Source organism: Varroa destructor, unplaced genomic scaffold (genome assembly GCF_002443255.2).
Source record: "Varroa destructor unplaced genomic scaffold, Vdes_3.0 BEIS01000001.1, whole genome shotgun sequence".
Classification (NCBI taxonomy): domain Eukaryota; kingdom Metazoa; phylum Arthropoda; class Arachnida; order Mesostigmata; family Varroidae; genus Varroa; species Varroa destructor.
This window is the reverse complement of record NW_019211454.1, coordinates 66,954,234-66,975,440: the sequence shown is the minus strand read 5'-3', so window position 1 is coordinate 66,975,440 and position 21,207 is coordinate 66,954,234. Positions and strand designations below refer to the sequence as shown.

General features: G+C 39.1%; 2 protein-coding genes across 6 annotated transcripts in view; one reads left to right on the top strand and one right to left on the bottom strand.

Annotated features, from left to right (window-relative positions):
• LOC111243197 (uncharacterized) overlaps window positions 1-21,207 on the top strand; it is a 144,160-nt gene that overhangs the window by 8,847 nt on the left and 114,106 nt on the right. The window lies entirely within an intron of this gene.
• TkR99D (Tachykinin-like receptor at 99D) overlaps window positions 15,015-21,207 on the bottom strand; it is a 63,261-nt gene continuing 57,068 nt past the window's right edge. For all 5 annotated transcript variants that reach the window (XM_086977484.1, XM_086977486.1, XM_022817782.2 and 2 more), the window contains 2 exons: window positions 19,073-19,269; window positions 15,015-17,003 (listed from right to left, as the gene is read on the bottom strand). In XM_086977484.1, coding sequence (XP_086833610.1) covers window positions 16,658-17,003; window positions 19,073-19,269 — 543 coding nt within the window. In that variant the 3' untranslated portion in view covers window positions 15,015-16,657. The remainder of the gene's footprint in view (window positions 17,004-19,072; window positions 19,270-21,207) is intronic.

The window sequence follows — 21,207 nt, the reverse complement described above, 5'->3', positions numbered from 1 at the left end:
ACTTCCCAGTTTACAAATTCTACGGTTTCTGTTATAAAGCGGATTACAGATCGGGCGCATGGCTGAATCTGTCAAGCAATTTCATATCGTATACTCTAAAATGTTTCCCAGCATGGGTATCTAAACATAGCATAGCAGAAGCTTTTAGAATGACTCGATTCTTGCTTTGTCGGGGGAGAAGTCTGCTATAGAAAGAAAGGTCGCCTGGAAAGAGATAACTTGAGCTCTTGCTATAATTTACCAAGCTCACTCATTTGCTGGCAGCAAGTTCGTTTTTCATTTAACTTTTCTTTACTAAAGCGCATATAGACTCGTCTCTTAACTCAAATAACCAGGGTGGATTGGATGCATAAAAAAAATATGTTGCCATTGATCCCGTTCATCATGTCGAGCGCCCGTAAGCGAACTCTATTCTCATCGAATAGCAGCTAAATTTGCTTTGAAAGCCACTCAGTGTGTCGCTTCTGATTATCGACTAACGAAGTATTAATCGCAAAAATATAGAAAGGCCCAGGGTTTCAGGCAAACTAAGTATTACGTCTTGTGCATATAGACTTCAGCCTCACGGGAGACAATTAAAGCCTGTAGAAGGTTTTGCTTTATGATTTGTCATTAGGTACAGATACGTCTGTTCCTCTGACAATCGGACATGCTCTCCGGAGACGCGTATCTGTAATATATAGTTATCATTTGAATTATTAGAGAATGAAAGCTATTAACTAATGTTTGGTTATATGCTTATTACTTTACTCTTTGGTGGAAACTGGCGATCACGATAGAAGATGTAGATATCTATTATGCTAGGAAGTCAAATGATTAAGATTCGTTCTTTCGTGTTGGAAGCCCGCCAGCCAGCCAGCCAGTCAGCCAGCCAGTCGTATGATGGATTGCCTAACGGCGATACCGGACGTACCACTTGAAACGTAGAGGCGTCCAAATGACACCCCCTTGAAGTCTTCATATCACATGAAGAGGCCATCTACATATATATATACGCTGTGATACACACAAGAGGAGTGTGCCGCTTCTAACAAGTTTCTATTAAATCTTCCCCTAAAATTTAGGAAATTTACAGAATTATGTTCTTCATAATCTGGAAAAACGCGAAAAGCTAATACGACACGCCGTAGCTTCGAGCATTATCTGCAAGCATATCTCAACAAACGTTCTCTTCCCTCCACTTATCTTCGATTAAGTACAATCCCTGACCGTTTCATCTCTGCTGGAAATACCGCGCGTATTCTTTCCAGATAGTAACGACACAGGCGGCGCTGAGTCTCCAACAATAGTGTTCACATCCGTTAACGTTTCCAAATTCGTGTCCGAAACCTGCTCAAGAATAGGCCAATTAGCTATTAGTCGCGTCACCCAAACCTGCAGTTCCGGTACCGTTTGCCTTTGGTAGTGCCTTTGTGTGAAAATGGTCAGCGTGGGGTTTAATTTAACAGATTTGCAAACGTAATTGACAACTGATAAAGTACAAAGTTAGCATATATTTTAGCAAAACATATGAATTCATAAAGCTCGACTGATTTTTTTTGAGTTCGACGCTGATAAGCCTCTTAGGAAACGGCAGTTCGACATTTGCGCACGTTTGAAAATGAGCTGCGCGCTGGAGACTTGATTCTGCCATTGCTGTTAAAAAAAAAAAACTGTAGAACTTAATAGTCTATCATGTGAGCGACCAAACGTGTGTTTCGCGACTGTTATAGGCATTTTTTATGATGACTGAGCATTGAAGAAACGGATAAAGAGCAGGATCCATGCAGCGTCGCCGGCTAAGCGATAGGTTACTCTTACCTAGCACCCCAACGCGGTACATAGCATCCCTTTGGTGCATGATGATCCAACCAATACACTAACGTTCAGCAACTGCAACTTACAATTCAGCTACGCTGGTCTCGAAACGAATGCTGAACTTAAACGTTATTTTTATTAGCTAGCAACATGGAAACGAAACATTTTCTCATTAATAAGTGAAATAAAGTCAACAACAACTAATGTGAAAATTACTTTCATGTCAATGTATCTTTTATTAGATAATCACCTTGCTGGGGTATATTGTGCAGAGATAGTATTACGTAGCTTATGAATACGTGTCGAAACTTGTCCTTAATTTAATATATATTTAATAATGAGCTATTAAGATTCAAATTTTGCCGCCAATTGTTGAGCCTTTATGCTTTGGCAATCGCATCCGATCAATGGATAAAACTGTATCATCTCTTTGTCCTTTGTAACGGCTTCATCGGTTAAAAACCTTTTTTGCAAAACAGGACTCTTTCATTCGTAAATTATAAGCTGTTATGAAGCTTAAATTAACCAAACGACCCATATACGACACAAACGCCATCGAATACGATATGTAATGCTTCTATTCATCTGTTATTAGTAAGCAAGAACAGCTCAGGCTTGAAGCCAAACTGGTCAAAATATTAACAGTAGTTCGAAATAAGAAAGAAAAACTGACAATTTAAAAATAGCTCAATCTTATACTCTATACACACCTTATCGGTATGGGAAATATTATCATTTTAATATACTATATTACATTATTATTTCAATTGATAACTTAATAAATTGGCTAACGATCAGGACGAACACAAGTGTTGAACGAGTGATTCGCTCAAATGTTAGAGCGCGAACGCCGGCCTGAGAGGCTATATCAATGGACATTACCTATTCAAGGTTTTTGCGAGTGCGAAGAAAGGGCTGACTTCCTCACATGACTCTCTCCGCGCTCAACACAATAGCTACGACTACAAGAACTTTCAAACGTCCTTAACGATTAGGGTGGTCACAGTCCGTCGGAGAAAAACTGTATGTAGCGCAGCCTTAGATCAGGAATAAGAGAGCCTGTCTAGTTGAATGCAATTGATTTGAACAAACGATGAGACCAAAGTCCTTTGTAACATCACCTGTAGTAATAATGTCAGACCCCGAAAAGGAAACGAATACAAATTATGCCTCATTCAAAATTCCTAACTGAAGATTAAACATGTAAATGCGATTACTACCTTCATCTACTCAATTCAGGCACGATGGAAAAACTTCAAATGAATCTAAGCAGCCGAACTTTAATTGTTGGCGGATCCAGTTAGACAACCGGCGAGAACTTTTTTGTAACCACTTCTAACGGCACGTACAGATCTATATCTCTGTACGTCTGGCCTTTTGTGCACGCTGTAAAAACGACCCCTTTCAATGAAGCTTACTAATTATTAACCGAACAAAAACTAGTAAAGTGGTGAAAAAAATTAAAAACACGGTTCGAGCAGTGCCCGAAAGTAAACGTTATTCATTCATTGCGAAAGTATTGTACAACGAAGCAACAATGTTGCAACGAAGCCTGAAGTGGCTTGTGTTTGTCGGACTGAAACGTCAGGTAAAATCGTCTATTTTGATAAAAACGTCAACACTAGCGTGCTTCGATATTTAACATGTAGAAGAACTCGAATCATTTAAACCTAAACTTTCTATAGGAGGCGATAATGTAATGGGTTTTGAAGCTGTCTCCTTCTAGCAGAGATTGTCTGACAGTCTGAATTGTAGTGTTTGCTCGAAGTGTTTCAGTGTTTTTCCTGTATGCGCCAATGTTACTATTACCAGCAAAATTATCGAGAAAAAAAAAAGACAAACTGTGGCCAGATTATTTCAATAAAAGCAACTGAAGTTCGCTTTCAACGTGACTGCTTAATCCTCAATAACGTCGTTGCTTATTGCAAGTCGGCGGCCAAATCGTCCGACCAGTGGCATATTGCGAAATTCACACAAAAAAGTACGAAGTTTCTTTAATAGCAGTTGACTAGCAGTAGAGGCCGGTAAGCTATCTATATAACGCGGCCCACTCTAGGAACGCACGAACCTAGCGTCGTTTTATGTCTGCTTCTACAACAAATATCCTATACCGGTGACATCGCGTAAAAACTCAGTCGATGCAATTATAGGAACTGTCTTTTTTTTTTCTGTTTTTCCCTTTTTTCGCTTCTTTGAAATGCAAAGTCAAGCGCGACAGCAGTGAGTCGGAAGTCGGCGATCGGCGTCCATGCCTCGGTTAAAGTAGTATGTATTTTACAAAAATGCTTATATACTGGCATGAACTAGGGTGTTTCCTTAGACTATGAGTTGAAATGGGAAAGGTAACGAACTCGTCGAGTTTGTACAGGCCTATGTATGAGGCTAAATGTATTTACACCATTTAACTAAGAGCTTCTTTTCCTATCGAAAAAAGCAGCCGATATGCAAGTATGCCCATGTCTACAGGGCAAAAACCTTGCCGAGAACAAGGTCTCTCTGTCCATCGAGCGTAAAGTTAATAACGTCAAAGGACCATACTACACACTATGGCAAATTATCATTATAAAAACTACATTTGGCAAATACATTACGGTTAGCTCGCATGTGGGCGCACGGCTATTTCACGCGCGCAGAAAACCAATTAACTATAACACATAACAAATCGTTGTTTCCAGAACATGCCTTCCTTATAAAGTAGGACTATGTGTATACAGGGGCTTTGCGTTTTTGTCTTTGCCTTGTATAAAGCAAACTTTATCGCATTGGTGACAGCCGTCAAGGTGTGTATCTTCTGTTCTTTTATCAAGGCATACTTCCAGGAGATGCTAAGGTATAGTAGCAGATATATAAAAACATACTATTTGTGAAACCCACTAAGGGTTAGCAAATTATTTGTGTTTTAGGCTCAAACAGGTTAAAAGAGCTGTGCAGATTTAAAAAAAAAACACTGGAAAAGAAAATTGGAGCTCATAAATTGTGAATTAGGTGGCTGGGAGCAGAAATTGCAAACTTGAGAGAAACCTACGACTTCCAGCACAGAAAATAATTCAACTCTTACAGTTATCTGTGGTCACAAATGTAAAATAACGACAAATAGGGCAGATTCTCTCTTGTGACTAGTCGATATGAAATTTTTTTTAAGTGCTTTCTACTGCTGATTATGCCTTACGGAGGCCTACGTGTAGGCATGAAAAGAGAGCCATAGCTGAATCGATTATCATGCCAGGTAGCCAAGTGTAAGTGCTGTGCCTTAAGTTAGTACGTCTGCCTATCTAAAACCTTTGTGGATACAGCCTAGTCCACAATACCATGACAATTCGCACGATCAAGCTACATAAGGAACTCCGTACCCATATGGATAAAATTGCAGATTTTGAAATGACGACAAGTAGGTGTGATAAAACTCAGAAAGGGTCTACACACGGGGATTCGAACGGCGACGCCTAACTGGAAGCGGCAATTATAAACAATGAATGAAAATGACAGTAAATACACATATATACAAAGTGGCTTATCTAAATTTAGATCTTTTCTTATTCCTTATTTCTAAGGCTGTACTAAAACGAAAGCAGATATTTCTGCACACGCTAGAAGTGTCATTCCCGGCGATCGCTTTTATTCAGTATAACCACCAATGATTACGGTTGCATATTTAATTCGAGACCTCAGCTAATAATTAGTTGTTCTTAAAATATCCCTTCTTTAATTTGCAAGAATTTTTTTATTAGCAAGCGTGCATGGCAAGTATAAATTTGTTAAAATGTCTCTCAAATGCATTACATACAAAAATTCGAGTAGAATTAAACTTTAGGCCGAGAGCAGACCAAGACCCAAAAAATAGTTTAAGCCAATCGATGTTCTTCTCTCTAAAACGGCTACTAATTTCTGTGTCAGAAACCCAACTGTAACAAAAATGGCATTTTGAGTCGCTTTGATGAATCTCCCTGTTATGGATCTTCCGGTTTGATTTATGAAGGTCTTTCTCGGATTTTTTAGAAACCGCATAAAATTGGCTATAATATAGACCGTCGACTTCGGAGCAAACAATGAAGTTCGTAATCCTAGCGGGGGCTTGTCCAGTACGGAAAGGCTAGATAATAGCTGATATTCAAGGCAATTCACTGCATTTCGCCATAATTTTAGTCTAGAAAAAACTAAGGATTGTCTAATATTGAATGGCGGATGAACGCATGCTCGTTACGACAAGCAACCTGCTAAAGTCCTCTGATTTGAGTGCACCTTTCAATATGAGTAAAGTGTGAGCTTGTTATGGAGGATTTGGTCCTCATAGAAGATCTTCAGTGCTTTAACTGCGAATATCGTGATAAGAACCCTTTCAACCAGTTTTGAAACAAATATATAGGCTCTTGAAGTTTAAAAAGGTTATTTAAGGCAAAGACGTTTGTTTCGTTGAATTGTTCGTGAACACTACAGAGAGGTTTAGGCTTGTCTCTTGCTACTTGTTTCTGTAAGCAAAGATAAACAGACATGCCTAAAACGCAAAGGTTTCGAAAACTTCACTTAGAATCATTTAGCCTAGTTTTTGACCGTTGCCTTTGCCTGTTTCACAAGAGGCACGGTAGATCTTGACGGAATAAGCATCTAGAAGCATTTCCGCCTTTCCGGTCATTTGGGCAGAAGTATTTATTCGTATGATATAGGCAAAAGTTCGTGCTTGGAAAAGAGAACAGCGGAGCATGAATGGATGAACATCTAACGGCAAAATAGCCAGGTAGCAAGATATGCTCTCAGCTATCTAGCTATTTTGCTGTACGGTCGTTAACAGAACTATGTACCTGAAGATGCATGCTGTAACTCTGCTTAAGGCAACACATAATATATCTCACGGACTAAATAGGACCGGCTTACAAGAATCACTGCAGTTAATGAAAAGGGGCATGTTTCTACCGTCATAATCGACATCTAGCACGTTGATGGGTAGAATTTTTTGTGCATGGCACCTATTTTCGCACACCCTTTCATTAAGAAGTGTGCCCATTGAGGGTTCATTAGCCGTTTTATTAGATAGAATTCGCCGTTTACGAAAACAGTGGGCAGACACACACGGAGGCCGATGAAGGTAACTTTTTAAGATAATCTTAAATGTTAGGCTAAGCTGGTAACTTAACTCAAAAGTTATTTCTCATTTATCAGATATAAAATTCTGAAGACAATCGCTATATAAGAAAAACGAACATTTAGTTTTCCGCGTTGACAGCACTTCTAAGAAATACCTTGTTAATGGGGTAGGCTGTGTTAGCCAGGTACATATATAGTTATACGGTTGCTGTTGGCTTGTTTCGTCTGTCTCATAGCTCGCTTACGTTATGCAAAAGTATAAAGTTATAAAAATCCACGGTGATCAGTGAAAAAATTAATGATATTAGATAAACAGTCGTTATATCGCATTGGCAATATGGTACGTCTTCTTAGTATCTCATTAAAATATTTACTTGAGGAATAATGGCAGTCTACCATTTTGCAACTTTTTTTCCGCTAGGTCGAATTTACAAAGGCAAGCGCATCCCCACACTTGCGTCTAATGTACACGAACGTACAGTTTCGTGAAAAGACGGATATTGACTGGAAGTCAGTTTCCCGTGAAAGTAGATGTTTTAAATATTAGTCATATATGCGGCGTTAATTGTTAGTAAAAGGGCCAAGGAGGAAGGAACTTACATGGTACTTCACGACGCTGAGTTGTTTCAGCCAGCATTTACCATTAGTGCAAGATTTTAAACGAACATTATCGTGTCGCAATTGCTATTGTAGTTATGGCACTAAATAATTCAACGCTCTACCCGTCGTACATCACCGTATCAATAGCCATTATTTCTTTCAGAATCCCTATGCTGCTTTAGTTGGTGGCTTTAAAGCCATTAAATGTACCGTAAACGATAAAGAATGTTTGTCACGATAAAATCAGACGTGCTTAGAATATCACGGCACAGACTCCTGGATCACCCAGTTGTGCTCAGGAAACTACCTTGTTAGGTGGGTAACACGAATCAAACCCGTGGCTACTCGGTGTGCAGTACTTCTGCTTGCTCTCGGTCTGATGTTTTTCAAATTCATGGTCACGCCGGTAAATGGTTTTTCCAGTTCACTAAGACACGAGCAGCGCATTCAGTGGTCAAAAACTATGATAATGAAACAACTGATTGTACAACAAAGATAATGAATGCCAACATATGACAGGGGGAAAGGGGCAACAACTTAGCCTGGACAAGTAAGCTTACGCTGAAAAGCTTTGGCGCCCCCTGAAAAGGGACTTATAGCCGAGGCTTACAGCCCAACATTATTTCATTAAGGTACCTAGACATTTCGTTATCAATCCCTGCTAGGGGTCAGTATGTTTTTCAGGTATGTTTAGATCGTTGCCGATACGCTTTCATCCGCGTAACTGACTGAAGTATTCTCCGGTAGCAGCAGGAAGAATCTTGCACAAAAATAGTCTTTTCCTGCCCCGCTTTCAATGGGTTGGCCTATAATTAACACGCGCTTTCGCTTTTGACCATTTTCACTTTACGCAACAGCAAACACGGGTTCATTTTTACCGAATAAGCTTGTTTAGCTTCCCCGCTAAAAGCTAGACATGGTAGCTAAATTGTTTATTGTCACAAATATAACACCATACAAAGCTGACTCAACTGGAGACTTTGTATATCGATACGAAGGTTGAAATTATATACGTCGAATAACCTATATTTCCCCAAATATTCTAGTATACTCTTTAGACGTCTGGCTGAATCTAATAGAGACCATTGAAAGATATGTTTATAACAGTTCTTACAATCAAATCGGTTGAAATTAATAAATGGGGAAAAACAAAACAGGATAATATACAGTAGCGAATATAACACAATATAACGTAGAGGAAAAATTATTATCATCATGTCGGATGACTGGCAAATAACGTAAATAGAATAATAGAAGATTCCGTGTAAAGCATTCAAGTAAGAACCAGATCTAAGGAACTTTGAATCTTAATTGCGAGACATTCTAAGTGAAAGTAGAATTTCGCTTTAACTACTATCTGCATGGAATTTATTTTTACCTTAATTTAATATGGTAAAAAATGTATTATTACGTAATTAGTATTTTAGCTAAAATAACAACTTTTTTTCCCTATTTTCTTTGAATTTGTTCCCACTGTACGTGTCTCACCTCTGTCTGCCACAGAGTCCAAGTCAACTTTTGCAAAAGCAGGAAGATAAACTGACTTTATGTTAAGAATAATATTAATAATTGGCTTTCCTTGCTTTTCTCTCAACTGTTATAACACATTTTTGGCCAAGTCTGCTATACGTGCCTAGCCTGTAGTCTCCAAGGTAGCACTATATATACGGTACTGGATTTTTGCCTTCCGAGCTCTAAACTTGCTTACGCATATTATCCTCTTAATAAATTTATCTAGTGTTTCTGTTGGGAACTTTTGAGATAGGTTTTCCTATTGTAGAGGACATCAAGCATGTTCAGAAAGTATACAAAACGGTAGAAAAAAGTTCACCTAAGGCCTCCTGCACATACTTAAGCCGTTCCTATACTGCGTACAGGAAGAAGGTCTATGTCAGAATACGTGTCGTCTCTGGTCTAACTATTTGAATGTCTCGCTGAAAATCATGCTCTCAGAATGGGTTTTATATCAAAGACTCTAATGTTTTGAGTCTTCGCGTACTCCAATCGTCGTCGATGATATCCATAGCATTTGGTATCCGCACAGTAGGTAACATACCCGTGTGGAACCCGTTTCCACTGTGAGGGAAAATACAATCACTTATGCGCACATACGAACACATAATGCACCCTATTAAAAAAGAACCAAAGTCGATTATTTGCTTGCTTAAAAATGCCGATCCTAGCTGCAGCTTCTTCTTGCAGAACCTACCATTTTACCGAAATGTTTATTGATTCCAAATTGCTTTAACATGTCGTAGGAGTCGTAATTCAAAGGATTAATGACACCTGCAAGGAACATCTGCAGTAACTAGCAAGACAAACTACTGCGTCAGGATCCATGAAGTACTCGCTCTCATTGTCAAAACACTAGCTAGAGATTACAATCACATTCTGTTTTTGCTCGAGATTGGATGTTTGCAAAACGGAAGAACGCCGATGTCCGTAAAATGACGCTTTATTAAGCAATGATATATTCAACTCTAGATTAGGATTTTTGCAAATATTGCAAAATTGGTGGCATTGAAATTTAAGATTGACAAGCCAACATAGTAGGTTTCCACTCTTATTTGCGTCGATAACACGCAAACGTGTTGAAGCTAACTGTCTACACGTACTCTCGTTAGAGTACTACCTGTACGCTACTAGTGAAGGCAAAAATATAGAGATGATGTTGAATGAAGCGAATACGTTTGTCAGTTGAACGTAATTGTCTAAGCTTCGTATGGATCTTTCACAAGGTTGAAACATAGCCATTGTCCTGACTGACCAATTGACTATATGCTGAGGTAATCCGCAGGTCCGTCGCGCATTGATTCGGTGCACATCTTCATGATCGACGATACAACAAAATCGAGTGAAGCATCCTTAATGTACTCTTTACTAGACGTAACGTAGTAAATATTGGACATATAGTTGTGTTTCTCTCAAAAATGCAAAAAAGAAGGGTAGCTTCTATAACGATGAACTATTTAGATGTACGTAGAAAAGAACAGTTACAAAATAGATATAATGCTTTTTGTCATCGAAAAGTACACCACAACGATGGTTACTGAACTATGGCTAGGACCTTTTGGAAGCTCCGTGCGCTATTGAAGGTAGTAGTTATTTTTTAAGCTCGTTTAGGAGCGGATCCCGAAGTACTTCTCTGCTTTTAAAAAATCCCTCCTCCTATCAAAAAAGATAATGAAATAGCAAACAAGTGCGGTACCCACAAGATTGGCACCTTGAATAATTTCGCTGTAAAAACTAAATTTGATTGATGTCACATATATACACATATATACATATATTGATAGAGTGGATGGGTCGCTCTTTAGTTAACATTACATGCCAGCAATAATATTTAGCGACTGTCGAAACAAGACGCGCGGTTACTGTGGATCCTTCTCTCAATATTTTAAATTAATATTTCGATACCCTTGAGAGAAAATACATAACTTCTGAAAACCGTGTCCTGGCTCGTATTGCTTTTGGCCTACTATCGGAAATGCTTTCTAATAGAGCCCGCATATCTATTATGAATGACGTGCGGATGCCAGCAATTAGGTTGCCAGCATACCCGGGCTCTCACTGCACGTCTGACTTCAGCGGCCGCTGGCTGTATAGATTTGATAATAATCAATGATTTCATTCCGTTAGGGTAGTCAACTAAGCGAACCCGGTAAATTCTTACCGTTCAAGTCATGCAAACGAGAGCCAACAAGTCTAGCAGTCTGGCCGTTACCTGCTTTTCTGCTTAACGACTATCATCATCGAAACTCAAAGAGACTACACGCGAAAAACAGTTGAACGAGTCAAATCGTGGATTACACATAGGAATCCTTAGAGTGAGTGCTAAGCACAGGGAATGTTTTCAACTCTTCTTTTTCTTATAACGATCATAATCGTTCGTGGAAAGTTGTCGCATCGCATTCGAATTATATGTAAAATGCTTGGATTTGCTTGAATCAAGGTACATTGTTAAATGACTCTAATTGAAAGAACTATATGACTATGAAGTACAAACGCTAAGAGGAATCAAGCGGAAAAGGCCTTCCTCGCCTATCTGATCTGATGATTGCCGGTGAGCGTATAGATTGAAGCGATACGTTTTCGCTAAGTAATACATTTTTTTGACGTAGACAATTTCTGAAGACAGAATAAATACTATGCATTTCTAAATGTTCTACTCTCGTGGACGTCGTTAGGCTGTACATGAAATATCACCAGAATTATTTTTCTGCCCCGTCCGTAGATTTTGGAAGGTATCCAAGCGATGGTCACGGAGCGCTTCCACAATGCTGTGCCATATTGATTCGTTTTTGGAAACAATCTCTCTAGCTAGGGAATAAAACTTAGGAGCTGTGCTTCAATGCGGCATTGACCTGGTTTCTTTCGGGATGCCCATCCTTTGTGCCTTTCAAGCAAATCGCGGTAGTTCCAATATTCTGAGACCTCTAGTTACAACTGAAGTTAAATATTAAACTAGGATTGTACGCTTTCAGGCAACTACGACAATATACGAAATGTCTGATATCGGAACCCAGACCAAACTCACACAAGGTTGGCCTCTTGGTCAATTTATACAAAGGATCTGGGAGAGTTTTGTGCACGTGTACAGATGTCTTAGAAGATGTGTACACAATTTTAATGACTATAACTTCAGTTTTTATCTACATATAGTTAATGCTCAAACTGCAAGAGAATATAAACAAAATGTATAACTTTTTCCGTACAAAATTATTATCATCGCTTCGCTGACGTTACGGTGGACTTACATACATCTTCTTATTCGGCTTTGTAGCCTATGCGTGCTTTACAAATCATTCCGTTCACTGGCTCATCACAAGGTTCACTGGCGTAGCCTAGTTTGGGGGGTCAGACAAGCCACTGGGATGTCTTCGTCGTACTTGGAAGATTCTCACCAAGCTATACGTTTATATCACGAGTATTCGGTACAAGTGCTGTATAATGTTAAAAATGAAATTTGCCGTTTTCATTTTTAACATTTTACTAAATACGTGGCAAAATATATCCTTAGGGTAAATTCGTCTCACATACCCATGTCGGACAATGGCTAATCGATGCTTAAATTGCGAAAAAGACGTACTGTTATCCGCCATATTTGTCGGAATTTGAATGCCCCATTCCTTATTCGACTGCTGTCTCAAAATTCGGGCAGATGCATTTAAAAAAGCTCAGTGGAAAAAAAAGCAGCCTTCATGTTCTTTTTGGGAATAAAGAAGGTAATACAATTGATATAATGCACTCCGGAATGTTCAGTGCTATACGTTATCCTGAGGCCAGAAAAGGCCAGTTGTCTGAAGCCACAAAAATAGGACAAAAAAAGCACCTCTAAACTTACATTTACCTGCAATCAGACCAGCAAACTTTGGTCTAAACTGGAAGACCTAAACATATTGCCGACTTCATGGACTAACACCATTTAATAAGCAAGGGAACATCATGAGGGATTTAGGAAGGTTCCTAATCGTTAAGTAATTTACTTATATGTAAGGCCAGTTGGACAGGGAAGATATAGTGGGTCGCCATTCATTTTAGAAAGCAAATAAGGTAGATCACAATTACATATAGACGTGTCATAACAACTGCAATACCCTAATGATTCTAGAAAGGCATAGTAATAATCAAAATGGAAACAAATCTTCGACCTTAAAAAATTGTCCTGAGGAACCCCGTAACGAACTTGTTTGTCATTTGGGATAAAACGTGTTATCGACCACAAATGAGAAAATAAGGCCACAGCTTCAGAGAAAGTACATGCCCCAAATAGAATAGGATAAGAAACGAATGTTTTCCAAGTTTTTAGAGGTCCTAGCTTTCCATAACGAGTAAGAAAAATGCCGGATCAGAAGAGTGGAGTATTGCATTGTCAGACCATACTGCTAAAACCATGCAGATCTTTTTCGTACAGCTGAAGACAATAACAGCGTACAAGGCGTGTGGACTGATTTGGCTAAATCTTCTCACCAGCGCTATCCTAAAGCAGCGCTGTCGTTCATTTCACACGATACGACGAAAAACGAGCTTGAGGAAAAGGTGGCGCCAGCAGTAACAGTAGCTCCAGCCAGCAGAAATGAATAAAAGGGAGCATTATCATTGAAAATGGCCACTGTTTCTGCTTTGCTTAAATGTACGTTTGTATGGGTGCTACGAAAGAACATGTGCCTACCTTAACAATCACTTTTCTCAATGCAGTAAGTGATGAGCACTTCTTTACTACCCTTTGGATCGCGAGGTCCATTATAAGACATGTCCCTTTCGTCCCAGAAAGGAATATTAACGCACATAAGGGTCCTTATGTATGTAAATGGACGTTCCTGACTAACCTGGTAAATGACTGGCATTCCGAATTGGAGAAAAACTGCCCATCCTCTCTGTTTACAAAGACCCGCATCTCTCGAGTTCAGCTGAAGTACGCCTCCGTTCGAAGGCTCGAATAACGCTACCAGAATTTGATTTCAAATAATACCACCTTATTATTATTATTATTATTAAGTAAATAAATAAAGGATTATGTAAGATATCTTACGTGTTATCTTTAAGTCTAAAACGGAGCTCAAAAATGAGCCTTGACTGTCGTGCTGATGCATGTCATAGAGGAAAATATCCCATTCTAGTTTTGCGTCTACATTAAGCACAGAACATTCACGCACATAGATGGACGTTTTTGGAATTCTGTAATCTATAAGTAATTTTAAGTGAATTTTTCTGACCCATCCAGTTCGCAACTCATAAGAAAAATTACTCAAATATACATATATACCCGGTCGAATGGCTTGCCGTTTTTCTACGCAACCCAAATACATAATACGTTTACAATATTGACACTGAACAACTAGTAATAATACTAATTATAAATACTATTATACGTTGTACGTAAAAATTAGCGAGTTTTTTACGTCCGTGACTAACTCCCGACTCGTTTCACCTGGCCGTTCGGCTGACGTACATGGCTGTTCGTAGGCAAAGAGTCTCAGTCATTTCGGAGCAGCGTGTCTGTAATCGGAATCATCATCTTTCAGTCAAAATTTTTCTACCGTATTTTTCATGCCTCGCTACCTATTAGAGATACGCAACCTAGTGGCACAATTAACTCGGTAGCGTTATTTACGATATTTAACGTATTTAAGTGCCTGATGTTTTTTTGTTTCTTGTTTCTATTTCTGGCTGTCAGCGTAACTGCAGATAACTCTCTCCATTTCTGCGACGCTGTTTTGTTGTGCCCGTAACCGCATATGCGATCTTCTAGTTCGACCTTACTCGTTTTTTTTACTGCTTTAGATAAATGCCCGTTACCTAGCATCCTATATAGTTATTTTCAATATGAGGAACCATACAGAACACGTTCTTCGTTCCGGAATTGTCGATAAAGCCCAGCCATATTGTAGATAGCACGTATTAATACATCTGCACTTGTAAATGAATGATAAACAATAGCTGAAAGCAGACGATGCCGAGACAACATATTTACATCGTCGTCATCACCATTAAAACCTTTCCGATGAATCTTCTTAGCGACTCTAATAAGTACGTAGTTTTGAAATCTGTTATTATAAATTTATTTATTTCGCTGTTTGCTTTATGGCTCATAGGACGACGATGATGAAAATTGATGCATCTGAAAAGTTCTTACTATAGCAGCGTGTGTGTTCTTTCCGCCAGAAATCACTGCGTTTCTCGTGCCACTCGAACAGCTCACATGTGCTCTTCTAATTCCGCACGGGGAGTACATGCATCGACTACATCATGTATCGCTAGTACATACCTAAGTATCTAGACGAATGGTGTATAAATTATAATCGATTAAAACGCACATTCATACAAACGCATACGTGCATATATATACATATAAAGTGGCGCAAAAGTTTCTCAGGGGTTGCTTACTATATAAATAGTGTACAGATATAGAATGAAGATGCTCAAACTGTAAAAAGAGTCTTGCCCCACCCTATATATGTATATATATATGCATCTATCGTAAAATTATTTGGGCGCTATTTACAATATTATCGCTGGCATTATATGTACAAACAACATCCTATAGTTCAATCAAATCGTCATCAATCTGCTACTTCAAGTCGAATTTTCATCCTTTTTCCTAATAGCTAGTAGTCGATATTTGGTGCAGACGGTATTTGAAGTCTCGTACTGTTACGTCTCTTGCTATATGGGGAAATATCATGATTTTATGATAATTTATAGATAGTAACGTTCTCAGCTCGATCAACACTTCAATGGTCAATCGTCACTTAGATATCAATCAAGTTTCGGGGCGTACAGCCATTCCCACATAGGCGATAGAGGTGCTTCTTTAATTAGCCTTCTTTCGATTTATTTGGACAGACGATCAATAGCTATGCGATATTTCATATTCAGCTAACATCACCAAACCGTAATTGTTATTAGCAAAAAACACCTCCCAAATTGGTCGTAGTAAACAACAAAGTTTGTTCCCGCTCCTCTTGTTATTTATTTTTCTGTTTTTGTATTACAACGTTCAGGCTAACAGTTCGCTGCTTCGGATGCCTATTGAAAGCGGCTGAGCATTCGTGCATTGAGGGGTGTCTAGACAAATCATGTCGAGATATCCAAAAAGAAACTGTGCCTGTCATGGAACATTGCATCCTGTGTACCCGTATTTTGCGGTACCACATCGCTCTTTCGATGTCAACAATAATGAGTTCATACTGTACGACGTAAGCATCGACATTTCCGGTGCGTTTTTCTTGGCACCCGTGTTATCAGATATAGACATGTTCATTCGATATATCTGTTATGTTGTAGACAACATACTTATAGCCAACTATTACATACGTAGAAAAGTGTGGCAGGTATTTCATTTATATTATCTGCTAGAGCTATTATATTCAGTGGTAATAACAGTGTTATTATTGCTACTGGCGTTACTGCGTTGAGGTAAAGCCGATGCGTTCTTCATACTGCTCGCCTATCATTGTGCCTACCAGAGTGTATTATGCCAGTTGCTACAATAGTTGACGATATAACTATACGAGTAGTCTAGCAATAAACGTACTGGTTACTCTCCTTTCTGTTTCATTAAATATATTGTTGTTATTACTTAATCAAATACGAACTCCGCGCGTACAAGGGGGCCACGAACTAATCAGAAACTTTTGTAGAAGCTACAGTGTAGTCTAACCCTTCTATGGTATTATGATTATACTTCAGTGTGTCCGTTAGCAAAGGGTAACTGGCTGTTGCGCTGTATTCGGATTTGTTGGCTTCGCAAGAGTCGGTGAATACCGTTTTCACCAGTTCCAGGTTCTGTAGAAGCTGACCCATCGGGCTGATGCTGCAGATCGATGTCGGCTTGATTCGAGATTAGCTGATGATTGTTAATGTTTTGGGTGGTGTGTAGATGATTTAGCGTGACACGGGTGGTTGAATATGGTTCGGACGCACACGAATACCGCGCAAACTTCCGGTTGTTCTTGGCGAATGCGCTCAATTGTTTGCCAGTCAATGCATAGCAGCAGAACACCGCTTTAAAGCCCTCGCGGAACCTGATCAACCCATTTATTCAGCGTCAACAAACATCGAATGAGAAGTAACAGATGAGTCAACGTTATTACGTTATGCGAACTCGGCAGACCGCATATTACGCATCGCATGCAAAAATCCGCTACGAATCTATTTCTCGTTCTAGATTGACTTTGTTGTGAGTGGAAAAGTCAAGCGGTTCTAGCTGAGGAGAATATTTGATAGGGGGAACGAGGCCTTTGACTCACATCCTTCTAAGATCTTTCACAACTTGAGATGGGTTGTCTTGTTTGCTACAAGTTTGTTTGATTGATTAATCTAAGCTCACTGAATCTGTGAGGATGAGAGCATGCGTGATATTGAGATTGCCACCTAAATGCCTCTAGCAGGAGGACAATAAGTTTATTCACTCGCAATCACCCCAAAAACAACTTAATCAAACATGTCATTCCGCTACATAGAGTAATGGGGTCGAACCTTGACATGCTAAGCCAATAAAAGAGAAGATCCGCTGAGGGTCCTCGAAGCGTGGACGCGGGAACCTCGAAGAGGCCATTTGCCAAATGCAGGCTGTTATTATTATGTATTAGAGTTTTCTGTTCATGGTTCGCCATATGGCATTTGACAGGTAAGGTATCGTAAGCAATGCCAATGAGTCTCTATGAGCGCGATAGTTTCATGCCAAATGAAAATAAAATGTATATACAGTAGATCATGCGCTATCCATTTATATAGAAAACTCGCTTAAAAAGCAACAAAAAGGTTGAACTTCCACTTTCGATAGTAATTTACTAAAAGTAAAGAAAAAGAAATACGCTTGTAATTGAGGACACCGTTACTCTAGCACATGAAATGTTATTTATTACGACTGAATAATAATAATAATACATTTCGATGCGTACTTATCTAGTAGGAAGCCAAGAAGATTAGGAGAATTTGTATAAATTGTCATACGCTTTATTTTATAGTCAGCGTTTGAAGCTTACATTCCAGACGTACCATATTTAGCTTGCAGTGTTGTTCAAAAGCTCCCGTGTTAGCAGCATTAGCTACCAGTGGTAATGGGTGCATTTAAATCTGACAAGTTCATCAGCTTTCAGAGGACGAGCTACTTACCATTGAGGCGGGCAGCAGATCCTTTCAGCGTTCCGATATCGTGATCTGGCATTCCGCAAGCATTTCTGGTTCTCTGAATTTCTACTTGCTTTTTAATCGTGTCAGGATTGTTTTATGCAAATAGTGGTGGCGTTCGTGACAGGGGCATAATTTTGATTGCTGTCAAGCGAGTGACGATTGAAGGCAACCGCGTCACGGGCATTCGTTGTTGTATTGGGGTTTTGCCACGTGCTGTATTTCTCTTTCATGCACTAGCAATCACGTGCGAGCTTTCCTTTTTATTTAAGGCAAATAGCGAGAAGCGTCACATGTCGCAACTGGCTGACAGGATGTGCGTATGCAAGTTAGATCTATGGTACCAGCTAACGTCGATGGGATACGATCTGACTGTTCGACGCAAATAAATTATGGCTATTAGATATCCATAGCATCGTAATAGAAATATGGAGTTAAATTTCGAGAACGATTTGTTTGAAGGAAGGGAAAAGATCTAGAGGCGTGAAGTTATTGCAGTGAGAACGTGTTTGCCACTATAGGCTTGGCCTATACGATTTGTATAATATGAAAAACGTTTAGTTAGTCTTAAATGAGAAAAACCCAGTATCGTAAAACTCGTCAAGAAACAGCTAACAGAAAAATTAGACCACAAGTTTGGGAATCTGCATTAAACCAATATCAGTTATATTAAGAACTTTATCCTACGAAGACATCGAAGTCTGCGATAACTGAATTAGCCCAAACATAAGTCAATGTATACGTTTTTAGCGAATGCTTTTAACCTATATAGAGCCGAAAAAAAAATACGCTGATATCTTCCAGAACCATAATCGCATGCGAGTCAGCTGGGGCAGCTGACTTGGTCGCTTCGAACAGCGCCAGACGGTCGAAGAACGAATGCCAATTTCGATGCAAAAATAGTATCACAGCTTTGTCAAATCTGCATTACTTCTAGTTAAACTGGTTTAGAAAAACTTACCTGCTGTTCATCCAGCAGTAAATGACAGGGTTGTACATCGAATTCGACATGGCTAGAAAGTAGATGGTTAAGTAGATATTTTGGATGTAGACAGAGTTGCGCATGTCAGGGTAATGATGCACCAGCAAAAAGTAGAGATGATAGGGCAGCCAACACACACCGAAAATGGCGACAATCACAATCATCATTTTAACGATCTGCAAATTTAACAGATCGAATTCGAGATCAAGCTTGAACATATGCAACCTATGAATATAGTATTGAGAACTTACACGTTTAAATATAATACCATATATCAGTATATAATGGAAGTGAAGTGGTGACGCATATAAACTCTGACACGATTTGAACAAGGCAAGTAGAACGACTTCAAGAACGGATACGGAAGATCCTGACATTTTTCAAATATGAGCTATTTCGACGTATGAATTACTTTTTTTTTTCCGTAAATGTAAACCTGCTAGTAACGTGATTTCCGGTTTTGTTTCTATGAAAAGAATTTCGAACACTGAGGCTATCTATCTCCTATTGATTTAGGTTAAATCATAGGCAGAACACTAATATAGGTTATTTGTCATCACGTAGACGCTAAGCTAACGTCGAGAACTATTGCTAGATTATATAAATCCATACATATATAGATGGCATGCACTGTGTATACTCAGTCGCCTCGAGTTCTATTGAGGTCGTCTCATAAGGTTGCTCCGGAATTATACCTAATTTCGAATGAGGGTTATTTTTGCTCAGAGCACTTCAATCAATGTCATATTGGCTGTTGTTAATTATGAACCTCAAACATCTTTTAAACAGCGTTTCAATTCAACTTTTTCCAAAATTAATCAGTGTGATTTTTTACGCCTTCTAGAGATACTAAGTTCTTCCCATAAAAGCCCAAGGTTGGCAAAAAGGTAATAATCGGTAGGAACAAGGTTGGGACGATGACGCTGGTAAATGAAAACATACCATTCAAAAATGTGCAGTTTTTAACGAATTTACTAGAAATATGTGTTAGAGACCTGGCGCGGTCATGATGGAACATCATTGTTTTCCTATCCGCCATGGTTAGATGCATTTCTAGAACCCTGAGCCTCGAACGGTCGAGTTGTTCACAGTATCTAGCAGAGTCTGGGTTTTAGTTGTTTTACGTCTGCAATTTAGCATGATCCTCTTCCTTCATAAGGCCCAACTTCAGCTCTCATTTGAAGAGCATTATCATACTTCGGTCGTGATCTCCGTTGAGTGAAGCTATTGTTTACTATCCACCTTTCGTTGTTCGTCATCATCCCTACCAAAAAAAGCTTGCTTTCGTTCCGTTTTGAAGTATGTTAGGCTATGCATATACGCATCATCCGTTAATCGTGGTCAAATTATGAGCCGTCCAGAATTATGCTCGATTAATCTATTCATTGCGTGTTAGGGATGCTTGAACAATTGATTTGGAGAAGGCTCACACGTGAGTTTTGATCGAATAAAGTAGGAATCTGCAATTGTCCTGTTTTCGATGTAGAGGTGACCGGTTCGAAGGGGAACGAAGTACTGTTTGACCGTGCGATCGATGACAGCATTAAGTTCACATATCCCAAAAGCCTTTTGAGGAACAAAACCTCGCAAGTGACCAAAAATACACTTTCGGTATTATCGGCTTGTGCAACTTAATTGAACTGTGCAATGGAACTGAACATGGCTCTATAAGGGAATCGAAGAACACTTGTACAAATATAGTAAACGGTCGTTTCTTAGACAACCTTAATTATGGCATCAACATGTAAACCGCTTTAAAATTTCGAACGGATTTACCTAATAGATAACATTTGCATCGCATTCTAAACTCGACCCGGAAAGGCCCACAGCACGAAACCCCGCACTGCCCAGATTTTTTCTATTTTGTGGTGCGCAGGAGTACCTTGTATCTCGATAGCGTACCCAACATAACATATATCGCCCGACATTTTTATGAAATAATACTCTTTAATACTAATAGAAATAATAACAATAACAGCGTTTTCCAATTATCTGTCCTTGCACACTGCCAACATTTATCTCAACATTTACTCAAAATATTTTGTCTAAAGTAGCATCAAATCGCTTCTAATACTCTAAGATACTTCGTCTGATAAGGCTATCAATCAATGCAG